Here is a 14,759-nt window from a genome sequence, read left to right on the forward strand (position 1 = left end):
CCTATGTAGTCTTCAAAGCACAGCACGGTGCCATTGCTGTACGCTTCAGGGTAAAGTACTGAGCCAGCCATTCAAACTAATAGGGACATTGGGGCCCGAGCCTATGAGATGCTGAAGCACACCTGCAAAGAGCATTCGCCACACATCTTCTATGTGAAATCCATGGATACCCAGGACCTCAAAAGGAATCCACTACCTGGTGTGAACCCCTTGATGACCAGCATTTCCAAAACTCTGGGTGCAGAGCTTGATCATGCAAAGTGTTGAGCACTTCCTAACAGTTGCTGAGAGCCCAGTAAGGCTGGCAACACCTGTAGCTGTAGCTCACGAAAGCTCATGCTCAAATAAATTGGTTAGTCTCTAAGGTGCCACAAGTACTCCTTTTCTTTTTGTGAATACAGACTAACACGGCTGTTACTCTGAAACACCCCTACTGAGGTTCTCAGAGAGTTTAAGAGGATCAGACCCTTCGCCATCATGTTAATTGGATGGCTGTATGCATAGCTGGGACTAGTCAGTGATTGTAGTTTATAGCAGTGTTCATCAACCTTTTTGATACCCAGGACCACTGGTCCACGAACCCGTCATTGAGAAACATTAGTTTACAGGATATCCAGTATTCCAGCTTATGTCTGTTCCAGGCTATAGAAGAACAGATTCCTACAGTATAAGAGAACTTTAAAAATAAAAATATTCAAAAGAAATGTTTTTAAAAATCATATTAAGCAAGCTGCTTCTTCATCCCACATTGCTCCCTCCCTGAATACTGTGTTCCTCCTACTCTGCTCCCTATCCAGGCTTCTCTACTTTGCTCCCTGTCCCGACCACCTTCATTCTGCTCTAGGAGCACTGTGGGTCTTTGGGTAGAGCCCAGTGAGGCTAAGGGCAGCAATTTCTTTGTGGCTTCACTTTCCCAATAAGCATGTGCCGACGCTCTGCTCACACTCCTTTGGGCTTCAGCACAAGTTCCAGCTTGAAACTGTGCAGAAGCAAAGAAGGCACCCAGCACATTTGTGCCTGCAGCTGGCACCTACACACCCATCTATGTATGCAGCTGGCACCTACACACCCATCTATGTATGCAGCTGGAATCTACACACCCATCTATGTATGCAGCTGGCACCTACACACAATACTGCGTATGCAGCTAGCACCTATACACACACGCAACGTCTGTGTATGCAGCTGGAACACACACACACACAAAACATCTGTGTAGACAGCTGGAACACACACACCCATCTATGTATGCAGCTGGCACCTACACACAATACTGCATATGCAGCTGGCACCTATACACACACGCAACGTCTGTGTATGCAGCTGGAACACACACACACACAAAACATCTGTGTAGACAGCTGGAATCTACACACCCATCTATGTATGCAGCTGGCACCTACACACAATACTGCGTATGCAGCTGGCACCTATACACACACGCAACGTCTGTGTATGCAGCGGGAACACACACACACACACACAAAACATCTGTGTAGACAGCTGGAATCTACACACCCATCTATGTATGCAGCTGGCACCTACACACAATACTGCGTATGCAGCTGGCACCTATACACACACGCAACGTCTGTGTATGCAGCGGGAACACACACACACACACACAAAACATCTGTGTAGACAGCTGGAACACACACACACACACACACAAAACATCTGTGTAGACAGCTGGAACCTACACACCCATCTATGTATGCACCTGGAACTGACACACACAATACAACCATGTATGTACCTGGCACACACACACACACACAATACATCTATGTATGCAGCTGGAACCTACACACCCAGCACCTGGAAAGAAGATACAACAGGAATGTGTGAAGCTGTATGTACTTGGAAGGTACACACACGCCATTTCTTTCTGCAGATGGAGTGTACAATATTCTAACCTTCACAAACTGTCCTGTTGCCACATGCACACACTACGGGTGTGCACAGCTGGAAAGCACACACACAGCCCAGACCAGACGTGTCCCTAGTTGATTTGCACAACATAACAACCTGCAGCTGAAAAGCGTGTGCACCACATACAACCTGTGCCCACAGCTAGGAGCTGTCCACACCGGGTCTGTTTCCGCAGCAAGAGTGTACACACACACACACCCCGCTTGTGTGCCAAGCTGGAACGTGTAACACGGCAGGTACACGCACAGCGCTCGTGCGTGCACATGGATCTCCCAGCTCTCAAGCGTCCTGTCTTCCAAGGGGCGGCGATCCAGGAATGGAGAAGGCGGGGAGAGGGAAGGAGAGCGCCCCGTGGGCCGGACGGACACAGCGGGCACCCAATGCGCACAGACACCGCTCCCCGAAGGGAGGGGAGTGGGCAGAGGCTGGGCCCAATGAGGCAGCGCCCGGAGCGGGACTTCCTTCGGGGATTCCACTGCAGAGAGCAGCCGAGGAGCGGAGGTGACACGTAAGTTAAGGGCTGGAAGGTGGCCAGGGCAGGCAGGGAAGTTTCCTTTGTTTCCCGTTCAGGTGGCTGCAGAGTAAGGCGGGCAGGAGGGGAGAGAGCTGATGCACAGAGACCTCCCCCCCCCCCCTAAGGCGGGCAGGAGGGGAGGGAGCTGATGCACAGAGAGCCCCCCCCCCGTAAGGAGGCAGGAGGGGAGGGAGCTGATGCACAGAGAGCCCCCCCCCCCGTAAGGAGGCAGGAGGGGAGGGAGCTGATGCACAGAGGCACACACCCACACACACCCCCCCGTAAGGAGGGCAGGAGGGGAGGGAGCTGATGCACAGAGCGCCCCCCCCCCGTAAGGAAGGCAGGAGGGGAGGGAGCTGATGCACAGAGCGCCCCCCCCCCGTAAGGAAGGCAGGAGGGGAGGGAGCTGATGCACAGAGACGCCCCCCTTAAAGCGGGCCGGAGGGGAGGGAGCTGAGAGAGAAACACGCTCGCCCTCTGACCCTTCTGCCAAAGCAACCCCGGCAGGAGAACAGGGGAGCTGCTATACAGAGTCCCCGTACCCCAGCACCCACAGACACACTGGTAACCTGGGGCAGGGGCACTGCAGCGCACAGATCCCCCCCCCCTCGCCCCCCAAGTCCCGCAGACAGCATGGCAGGGACCAGGAAAGCTGCTGTGTAAAGAAACTCTTCCCCCCCCCCCATCCTCCAGTACGCGCCCCGACACCCCAGCAGATGAGCTGCCGCCCCCACCGCTCCCCGCCCTGGAGTAAGACAGGCGGGGGGGCAGAGATCCCCTCCCCCCACCCACCATCCGTCCCCGGGCGGCCCCCGAGCCCCCTTCCCGCGGCGGAGCGCCCCAGGGCTGCAGCATGCTCCTGGGGCGCCCGCAGCCACGTGGGCCGGACGGCCTGCGGAGAGCGCCCCGGGCTCTAGGGCAGCAGCAGTGGGAGGGGGCTGAACTAAGCGCTCAGGGTCCCCTCCTCCTGGCTCTGTCCCTTGGTGCCCAATGCTGCCTCCTCCTCCTCCTCCCTCCAGCTGCTGCTACCCCGCTTGGGGTGGGGGGGCTCCGGGACCCGAGGAGGGACTATGGGCAACGGGATGTGCTCCCGAAAACAGAAGCGGATTTTCCAGACCTTTTTGCTCCTGACCGTCGCGTTTGGCTTCCTCTACGGGGCCGTGCTGTACTACGAGTTGCAGAGCCAGCTGAGGAAAGCCGAGGCGGTGGCACTCAAGTACCAGCAGCACCAAGAGTCGCTGTCAGCCCAGCTACAAGGTAATGTTGCTTGCAGTGACCTCTGCGGGGGGCTCACACAAACCCTGCCCAGTCCCAGTGGCTCCTGAATGCCTCCCCCCCTGGAGAGCCCTGGGCTGCAGCTCCCTAACTGCTCCCCAAGCTTACTGCCCTCCCCAGCCCCCAGGTTTTGCTAACTACATGCCAGCGTGTTTCCTCTTGTGTCCCTATAACCAAGTGTCCCTGAAATCCTGGCCCCATTGAAGTCAATGGGAGTTTCTCCAGTGACTCTGATGGGGTCTGGATTTCCCCTACCTCTTAATCCGGAGGGATCCCAAAGCACTTTACAACCTCCTAATTTCAAAGGAACACTCCCAGCGTCCCCCTGTTCTTATTCGTGCACACAAAAACACTTCTTACTTTTGCCAGTTGCTTTAAATTGTCTTGCCTGTTTTATTCAGTCTGCTGAGGTGAGACTCAGCTGTGAGATTATGTGGCTGCTGTGCATTACACCTATCATGCAGCTACACCAGGAGAGGAATATTTTAATAATAATAATAGGTATATTTTTGTAGAACATCCTTACAGGGTTTTTTTTATAAAGATTTTTTAATAGCACTGGGGGGGGGGTCTGAATTTCTTGGCTCAAAGCACCACGTTTTAAAAAGTACCTATTCATCCTGTGTGTTGGTTTTAGGATGCCCCAGACTGAGCTACTTTGTACCTGATGCTGAGAACTCACAGCTCCTATTTACTTCAGCACTTCTGAAAATTAGTTGCAAGGTGTCAAACTTATGCATGAAACATCAATTCAGTGGGAGGTATGGGTCCTCAGTACCACTGAGACTCCAGCCCTAGTGGTTTCAAGACAGGCACACACACATTTGTGGGTGTTTCTGAAAACGTTGGCCTTACTATGTAGGTTTCCTTTCAAAAACTTTTAAAAGTGGCTAGAAAATGAATATTGATCATGTTATGATAATTAAACATCCAATCACATACATCAATATGTAGGATGAATACTATAGATTTACAGCTTTTACACAGCAGCAGGACTGGGCTCACAATCTATTAACTTCAAGAGAATTAGTTCATGAACATGTTTAGCTATGGTCTAAAACCATCACTACTTAGTTTTATTACCTCAAATTGAAATACTGTAATGACATGGAAATTTTTTGACAGAATCTTCACTCTAGTGACCAAGGATGTATAAACATTTGGCTGGGAGATGGGTATGTGGCAGATGGCTAAAGGGTTCCTTTAGCTAGTTTGTATTTTTGCGAACAGTACTTGAAGAGGAAAGAGAGAAACAGGAACAATTATTGTTTAGTGAAATAAAAATTCAGTAAGTTTTCTGCTGCTCTCACTAAACTGAAGAAAAGCAGAACGTGCTACCCAAATAAAGGAGAAGGGATCTGTAGATGGTACTCATTGGGGCTGGTTTATAAACATCCACTTTCTAAACATTTTGTTGAGGACCATTCTCCTATCCAAATAAACAAATACAAATACATAAGACAGAAGAACTCCATTAAAAGGTCATCATCATGGATCATGCAGCATTTTATGTTATATCCCTCTTACCTTTGATTACTTTTAAACAATTAAAATATGAAAGAAAAATCAAATATCAATTATTTTGATTTATAATATTTTTTTTAAAGAAGCACTTATCCAGGACTCTGGGAGCCGTTGCCAGAATATCTGCTATGTAGATAAGATTTCCTACTGAAAGACGCCCTGTTTGGGAGTAATAAACCTTTTACTACAAAACACATATGAACACTTCATACAGAAAAATGAAGCGATCCCATCAGTTTAGAAAACACACAAATAGCATTTTTTTTGGCTTACTATTTTTACAAGTAACACCTAAGACTAATAGAAATGAAAGAGATTAGAAAAAAAAAGTTTACTCTGCCCGCTGTCGCAGTCCTCCCCCCCCCGCTCCCCCATTTTCTCTATCATTTGCATTTGACAGTCCTTAGAGCCTGATTGTGTACTGCCTTGAACCTTCTGTAGTCATTTTTAGGGCCCTACCAAATTCACGGCCATGAAAAACGTGTCACGGACCGTGAAATCTGGTCTCCCCCCCGTGAAATCTGGTCTTTTGAATGCTTTTACCCTATACCATACTGGTTTCACGGGGGAGACCAGAGCTTCTCAAATTGGGGGTCCTGACCCAAAAGGGGGATTGCAGGGGGTCACAAGGTTATTCTAGAAGGGATCATGGTATTGCCACCCATACTTATGTGCTGTCTTCAGAGCCGGTCAGCCAGGGAGCAGCGGCTGTTGGCCAGGCACCCAGGTCTGAAAGCAGCGCCCCGCCAGCAGCAGCACAGAAGTAAGGATGGCCTGGTATGATATTGCAATGCTTACGTCTACACTGCTGCTTGCAGAGAGTCAGCAGCTGACGCTCTCCGGCTGCCCAGCTCTGAAGGCAGCCGTGCAGATGTGAGCATTGCAATACCACACCATGCCATCCTTACTTCTGCGCTGCTGGTGCTGGCAGCAGCTCTACCTTCACAGCTGGACTCCCGGCAAGCGGCCGCTGCTCTCCAGCTGCCTAGCTCTGAAGGCTGCATAGTAGCACCACAAAAGTAAGGGTAGCAGTACCACAACTCCCCCTACAATAACCTTGTGACCCCACCACAACTCCTTTTTGGGTCAGGACCCTTACAATTACAACACTATTGTTGTATAACAAATTTCAGATTTCAATAGCTGAAATAATGAAACTTACTATTTTTAAAAGCCTCTCACCATTAAATTGACCAAAATGGACCGTCAATTTGGAAGAGCCCTAGCCATTTCTACTTATGAAGAGTGAGTGTACAATGCTACCACTTGTATAAATGTGTGGAGAATTCTGATTTGGTGGTATTTTATGACCTCTTAGCACAAATATAAACAACTACACAAGCTGGACAATCCAGTCTTTTGTTTATAGTCCATTTCCCCTGTTGTTAGTCACAAAGCAACAGGGGAGAAGAAAATATTTTTAAAGGAATATATGCTTTGAACAACACAAAACAAAAATATTGGCAGAGAAACTCAAGGGCAGTTTCCATATCTGACCGTACTTTGAACTTTTATTTTTAAGGGACTTATATTTTAAATTGACAGTGTCCTTTTAAAAAGCTGGTGACTACAAATATTTACTTTTCTAGGTTTCCTTTCTTTGGAGCTCTTCCTAATGTACAGAGCCCCAGTTCATCCTGTGGAAGAGTGCTAATTACTTTAATGCTAAAAATAAATAAGACACTATTGCCAATGGCAAAGACTTTTGATTTAGAATAAATAAACCTATTTATGTAGAAACACTTGGTTTTGAATTATTTCATTCACTATTTTTAACTTGGTGAGATAATTGAGAAGGTTATTCTTATTAGAATAGTGACAGAATCTATAATTAGTAAACCACACTATTCCCATGTTTCTTTTGGCATAATCATTTCTCTTAGGATATGGTTGTTGGTGTGATAATTTTGGAAGTATAAGTATGCTGAAATACTCTAAACAGGAGCTAGTGAGGGGTTAAGAAGGGATTGCAAGCCCAAACTGGGTCCAGTAGACATACATTGCATTTGATTCAGAAAAGAAGTTGGGTTGGGTGGGGGTGCGGGTGGGGGTACAGATAGGGGTGGAGGTGGCAGCAGCAGGAGAGAAAGATTCAGGGGAAGGGTGATGGATTTGCTGGCCACTTTTAGTTTTAAATATATGGGAGGATCCTTTTCTGGGAAAAATATTCAAAGCAGAGCCCTATTTTCTTTCTTACCTACATGTCATTCCTTTACTTTTAATATTTGCATAGCTTGCAGAGCAAGGGTTTGAGGGAGGGGGAGCCAGTAGAAATGGTTGACTCCACAACTGTGAGTAGGATAGCTGTTTTGGAAGGAGTGGGGTTCTATGGCCTCTGCTCACATGGGACGAGTCTTTGTATTTGAAAATTAACCTTGGAAACTAGGGAATTGAGAACTGCAGAAATGAACATGTTTGAGTTTTATCTGCTGAGTTTTACCTCATAATATATTCCTATTGGACTTTAGAGGAAGCAGTGCAGCTTTTGTGACCCACAATGTAATTACTGGAAGCAAAATTTAGAGATGACAGGTACTGGCTTATAAAATTATTCAGAGCACATTCAAAAACCTATTACATTACTCTATCCCTATACAGAATATCTAATTGTAAAGTGTTTTATAACTTCTGATCTTCCCAGGAGACTGATGATTTTTAAATCTTATTCTCTTAGCATTACATATTCAAAATTTGGGGATAATCTTATTTAATTTGCCTTAAAGATCTTTCATGTTGTATCATATTGAAGAGTTTAATGCGTAGCTTGACATTGTTTGGCTATTGACTAGATTGGAACAGATTTCAGTAGCTACAACAGGGGTGCATTGACATTTGTAAGAAAACCCAATCTCATCTTTCTGACGGCTTCGAGTCTAAATGGAGCTGGCAGTGGTTTCTAGAGCTTAAAAATTCCCAGTCTCCCCCATCCCAGGCATAAACTAACTTTATTAGAATGTTTATCTATCCTGTTTTAATCCTTTATCCCAATAACCATCCTACTTCTAAATGCCTTTGACTATCTTATTCTTGGTACTCATTATTAGAGAAGAACCCCAATTATCTGAAGGCTTCAAGCATTCTTCTCTTTCCAAGCCTGAAATCTTACTATAATTTGGGGAAGTGACACAGCAGAAGGACTCCTGGCCTTCAGATTTCAACCTTCTGGATGGTTTGCCCTATTATAGACAGTTTGCAAATTTCCCCAAGCCTGTCCGACCCACCAGGACTTTAGCTGCCACATCAGCTAAAATGCAAGCTGATAGTCTACAGAGTCGATTGGTTCTGGGGAAGCCACCAGACATAATTATCTGAAACAGATAATTGCTTGCTTCAGCTGGTGATGTGACCCTGTTCGGAGTAGTCCAGGTGTATTGTAATTAAATATATATAAATACAAACTTAAGATCTATCTACTGATGAAAAGTGATACATAAGAGCTCTGCATTATTACTTTTGTCTGTAATGTGGTCTGTTAAAAATGTTCTTAATAAAATATGTGAACAAAAACATCAATTAATCTGACTCTCTCACACCAAGCAGGCATGCTAGGAGTAAGAACTGAGAGAACTTTGATCCATCTCTTCTCTTCCCAAGCACCATCCAGTTCAACTTCATCTGTGTTGCTGTTGCATAGGGTTTTCCCCTTCCCCCTCCTCACCCCTCACAGCAGCATGGGTCTGAAACAGAACGTTCTGTGATTCCAGTCAGTTTCACACGGCTGCTGCCTATTGCGCAGCATCACAGGTGCACTAGTGCTGAGGGAGGTATTCTTGTACTTAGGGTGAGGGATAATATAAACGTAATATTCCTGGGCTGCATTTAAACTCCTTTTCGTGCTCACTTTGACTATTGAGCAAGGCACGTTGCACCACCCTGAAACAAGTCAGTTTCTGCAATGAGGAAGCAGATATTTCACTGTTTCTACCTCAATTCTCCTTGCAAGTACAAAGAACTTCTAATTTAAAGGGCAACTTGAACCTGGTAGTGAGACATACTGTCACTTTCTCCCTGCCTCCAGCTCTGCACTATCACCACGACTCAGCTTGCGCCATTCCAAGCATTACTGATACTGCTCCACCAGCCTCAGAGCAGGTTCCACAGCAGTCCTTGTGATGGTGCTTCTTGCTATTCATGCTTTCATGAGAAGTTCTGCAAGACCCCTGCTGGTACTGTTACAGATGCATTGGCAGTGCTCTGAACAATCTAGGGCAGCGGGGGTTAGGGAGGTCAGGAGCATTGCGCTAGCGTGCACCAGGCTGAGCTCAGCTGTGGATCTGGAGATATCTTTGGGGTGTTGGCTCTGTTTATGCTGTTTTGAGATTGAGATTTGTTGTTTTATTGACCTGGCTACTTTGTGTGTATTGTACTTCTCTTAAATAGGCATCTAGTTTTCAACTGGAACACCAGGTCAAAAAGGGACCCTGGCGGCTCCGGCCAGCACTGCTGACCGAGCCGTTAAAAGTCCAGTCGGCGGTGCAGCGGGGCCCAGGGCTAAGGCAGGCTCCCTGCCTGCCCTGGCACCACACGACTCTTGGAAGCTGCCTCCAAGTCCTTGTGGCCCCTAGGTGCGTGGGCGGTCACAGAGGCTCCGTGCCTGAGTCCTGGCTAAGCACCTCCCATTGTCCGGGAATCGCAACCAATGGGAGCTGCCGGGGCGGTGCCTGCAGGCCCGAGGACAGTGGGCAGAGCCTCCCTGGCTGCCCATGTGCCTAGGGGCAGCAGGAACCTGGTGGCCACTTCCTGGGAGCTCGCATCCCCAACTCCCTCTCGCACCCCAACCTCCTTCTCTAGCCCAGAGTCCCTTCCTGCATTCAAACTCCCTCCCAAAGCCTGCACCCCACACCCTCCCCAACACCCTGCCCCAGCCCTGAGCCCCCTCTTGTACCCCAAGCCCCTCACCCCCAGCCCCATACTCAGAACCTCTAGGCCCCTGCCTGGAGCCCCCTCCTGCACCCTAAATCCCTCATTCCTGCCCCCACACCACAACCCTCTACCCCAGCCTGTATCCTGAACCCGTCATTTCTGGCCCCACCCAGCTCCTCCACCCACAGCCCAGAGCCTATCTCCACACACACACACACATACCCCCCCTACCCCAGCCCGGAGCCCTCTCCCACACCCCAAACTCCTCATCCCTAGTCCCACCCAGAGCCTTCACCCCCCCTCCCACACCCCAACCCTCTGTCCTGGCCCGGTGAAAGTGAGTGAGGGTGGAGGAGAGTGGGCGATGGAGGGAGGGGGGATGGAGCGAACAGGTGCAGGGCCTCGGAGAAGGGGTGGGGAGGCACGGCGTTCAGTTTTGTGCCATTAGAAAGTTGACAACCCTACTTAAAAGGCACCCACTCAATCACTCCAGAAGTGGCAAAGAACATCATAATGAAGGATAATAAATAGCTACCATATTATGATCAAATTATGAACAGCAAATAAGGCTTCCTAATTTTGCTATCTATATGATATCTTGCAGATTCTCAGCTCACTGAAAGTTATTTAGCCTCATCTGAGAATTTCAGTTCTTTTTTCCACTTATTCCCATGTCTCACCTTGTGTACAAAGATCTTTATTTTAAAAGTTTAGAGTGGAGTTGGCAGAATTCAGTTTAGTGAACACTTTGACCAAATTCCTTTATCCACTGTACATGGGAAGAATTAAATTTTATCATGTGAAACATGACTGTATTCCCATCTAAAGTGTCTGTTTTATTTCTAAATCTGTTGTTTAAGGTAAACTGGTTGCCAGTTTATATATAAATAAGAATTTTTAATAAGATTTCATACTGTAAGTTCAGAAATGGCACTGGGCAATTAGGCCCCAATAGATGAAGGAGCAGGCTTATTACCTTTTATCAGATTTCATATTAAATGAGAGGATCCCTGGTTCTGGCAGCTGAATTCCAACAATGGAAAGAGTTGATTAAGGCAATGCATGCGTTACCTATTTTACAGTATTTGTAATACATGTCCATGTTTGGAGGCACTAACACATCTCCTAATGGGGTATGGTACAGGCACTAATTAATTGATACTTTCAGGAATAATTGTTACCAGTGCTGCAGTCTAGTCCCTGGGTTCCATAGCATGTGCTCTGTCTTTATCCCATTCACCACCACCCGAATCTTAAACTATTTTTTTTTTCTTCTGAGTTTAAAACTGGCCCTGGTCAACGGTCAGGTTTTGTAAAAATGTAGCGCTATAATCCTGAGTCCACCTGTAATTAGGGTGGATTTAGATTCTTTTTAAATTTGTGAACAGTCTGGCCAGGGTCATGAACAGTTCACAGACTTGAGCAGATGCTATTTTGAAATCTCTCAGCCCTCCCGTTCTCACTGTTGTCTATTCTCTGTTGACTATTCTCTGGCTGACCAACCAGCTCTGAGATTGAGTGAGGTGGGAGTTTGGGCCTCCTGACCCAGCCTCTGCTCTCCTTAGAAGACAGGAATAGTGAGTCTGGAGGTTGGGAGCTGCCATGGGACTGCTGTTCCTTTAGGAAGAAATGGTGCCATGGCATGGAAGGAGACGTGTGCACTTGCGGGGTGCCTCTGGAGGTTCAAATTCTGCATACACTGGCAAGCCGACTGTCAGCCTCTGCAGCTGGACCCTGCATCGCATTCACTATTAGCAGTTAACTGAAAGTTCAGTGGCCCAATTGTTTTTTGGTGGATAATTACTACTACCATTACTACAGGTGCTGATGTCGGCGCTCAGGAAAGAGGCTGAGGACGTAATGGATGTGGAGACCAAACCTGATATCCGTACAGATGGTTCCTCCATACCAGGGGTTTGTCACACATTAGGAATAGGGTGTAGGAAACCTTCTTTACTGCTAATGTTCAAGTTGTACTATAGCTAGTAGCATGTATTATTCTTTTGTGTCCTGGCATTTTGTATTGCAGAGGTGTCAGATAATTAATCTCCATGCAATTAAGAGCATTATCCACAGTCAGTGCAGGGGTGAGCATGAAGACAAACCAAGTGGCCTGCCATTAGAATTGGATTGTTTTGAATCCTGGATTGTACCATGCATAGTTTTATGGAACTGGATGCGGTCCTGAGAAAAGAAAGTCCGCAATAGTTTTGCCTGTATAGATTTACAGTAAATTAGCTCTGATTTTCAGTGTATCATTTGGGGTTGGCTTACAAAATAGCTGTTTAATATTTCTGCTAACAGGAAGTACAGTAATCAGTTTTAATCGCTCCTTGTGCTTAGGCAGGTGAGAACAAGTTTTGCATTGTATAGATGTTAACATTTTTATCAACGATAAGTAGACTAGGCTGACTGTGGTGGGCTTGCCCTCTAGGTGTTAGATACTTAAAAAGAAATCAGTGCTATTGCTATGGGAGTTTCTTTCTGAGCACGGTTGCAAAAGATACCTGACTGCGTTTGTATCTGGGGGTTCCAGAAAGGACAGGAACTTCATATAGGTGATTAGTTTGTTGATGAAGCACTTGTGGCACTAAAATAGTACATGCTGGATTGGTTCACGTGTTGATTAAATTTGGAGCAGCTCCCTGGGTTTATGCGGGAGAGGCAGCAGTATAAGTGTGGTGTGTATGTTGTGCCTTCTAGGGGATGAAAAAACTGAAATTATTCCTCTCCCTAAACCGAAGCAATTTACTTATTTTCCCCCCCATCTCTTCCCCCCACCCCGCAATTCCTTTAGGGAGTCTGTCTCTCAGTGGGAAAATACCTCTGTACTACCCCTGCTGCTGAGAGGGAGGAAAAGGTAGCCCTATAGCTGTGATGGGGCCAAAGCGTGGGGCTCTCTCCTCCTTCCACATGGTTATCCAAAGTGGCCAGGGGCAAACATGAGTCCCTTTTCCAGCAAGACAGGTGGGATTGGAGGCTACACCCTCTGCCCCAAACCTCCAGCCGAAGAAATAAGTGAAAAGACAGCTGAGGCTGCTTTAGCATGTTTGACTCCTCCCTCATCACTCCCTCTCATGGAGCTATCCGGGGTGGCTGGGCAGCCACACCTGTTGGTGGGGAAGCTACTGCAGCCCCAGAAGCTCAACACAGGCATCTCCCATGATATTTCAACTGCCCAAACCCTTTGATTACAAAGTAAGTCTGAAGCCCTGTAGTCTATAGCAAGGTGTATTAGAGTGAACTTATTGCTGACACATGCTCCTTGTGGGTGGGCACGGCACACCAGGCTCCTCTTGTCCAGTGCCACCTGCTGACAGCTCATCCAGCCCTGTGGTGGTCTACCTCTACTTGTGATGGCCCTTCAGCCAGATCACTTTATAGTTTCTCTCTGTCCCTTCCGAGATACCAGAACCCCAACAAACAAACAATTTCAAGACTTTGGGTCGGGTCTCCAGCGGTCCTTATGTAAGCCACACACCTCCTGGGTGTGGTGTTCTGTCCCATCTAGTGGCACCGAGACTCCTCTCTCTCTCTCTCTCTCTCTCTGTGTGTGTGTGTGTGTATGTATGTGTGTGTATGTATATGTATATATATATAATATGCGCAGTAGAGGCTCATACACTAAGCTCCAGAGGTCCCAGGTTTGATCCCGACAACGACCAGGGTCTGTCTTACATCCCTCATGTGAGGATTCATCACCTTTTTCTCTTCCCAAGATGCATGTTTCTTTCATGACAGGAGCCTGGGGTCCTTCAACAAATCCCAAATGAAAATGCAAATTTCAACAACTTCTCCCTTCCTTGGGTTCAAACTTGTATCCCTCAAGTTTTTCTTTGGCTATGTTCCTCAGTCGAATGCCTCCCTGGAGGTCCAGGTCCTGCCATTTTGTCAGGGCTCACTTGCTCCACCCTAGTGACTTTGCCATCTCTCCTCTGGCCTCTTGCCAGAAATCTTTAATTAGGAGACAATCCCAGGGCTAACGCTCCCACTGGACTTCCTCTTCAACCCTGTTGGTCTCTATTGCTAAAAGCAGCACTGCCGAATTCTTCCCCTCTCTACCTGCAGCCATCTCTGGGATTCCTCTCTTTACAGTGACCATCCAGCTGCTCCCCCAGCTGGGATTTGTCTTTAATTGGGCCTGACTCCCCCTCCAGGTACAATCAGGTGCTCTAACTGAGCTCTCCAGCTCCAGTTAATTCTTTTGGAGACACTGTGGGGTTCATACCCCTTCACACAAAGCTTGTGCTATTATGGTTTTACTAAGCTATTGTATTGTCAAACAAGATTCTGCTTCCAGAATGGGCAGGGTATTAGGACAGTGCCTTTCAACCTTTTTTTTTCATTTGTGAACCCCCTAAAATTTTTTAAATTGAGTTGCAGACCCCTTTGGAAAACTTAGATATAGTCTGCGGACCCCCAGGGAACCATAGAACACAGGCTGAAAACCACTGCCTTAGGAAGAGAGTCTGTGCTCCTGCACAGAAACAGTTTCTTGATCATGCCAGCAGCTGCTTGAAACTAGCTCTAAAGTGGTTCAGTCTGAAACTGCTGCTCTGATCTCACAGAAGAGTATACACAATTGGTCTGAGTGGAGATTCCTCTGAGTGTATAGAATTACTTCATAATATATTAACTGAACTCTCATGTC

General features: G+C 47.2%; 1 protein-coding gene across 4 annotated transcripts in view; it reads left to right on the forward strand.

Moving 5' to 3' along the window:
• The first annotated feature begins 2,396 nt into the window (after positions 1 to 2,396).
• The window catches only part of GOLIM4 (golgi integral membrane protein 4), a 65,324-nt gene continuing 52,961 nt past the window's right edge, over positions 2,397 to 14,759 (forward strand). For all 4 annotated transcript variants that reach the window (XM_073359452.1, XM_073359453.1, XM_073359451.1 and 1 more), the window contains exons 1-2: positions 2,397 to 2,440; positions 3,466 to 3,703. In XM_073359452.1, the coding sequence (XP_073215553.1) occupies positions 3,517 to 3,703 (187 nt within the window). In that variant the 5' untranslated portion in view covers positions 2,397 to 2,440; positions 3,466 to 3,516. The remainder of the gene's footprint in view (positions 2,441 to 3,465; positions 3,704 to 14,759) is intronic.

This window comes from Lepidochelys kempii, chromosome 9 (assembly GCF_965140265.1).
Source record: "Lepidochelys kempii isolate rLepKem1 chromosome 9, rLepKem1.hap2, whole genome shotgun sequence".
In the NCBI taxonomy this organism is placed as follows: domain Eukaryota; kingdom Metazoa; phylum Chordata; order Testudines; family Cheloniidae; genus Lepidochelys; species Lepidochelys kempii.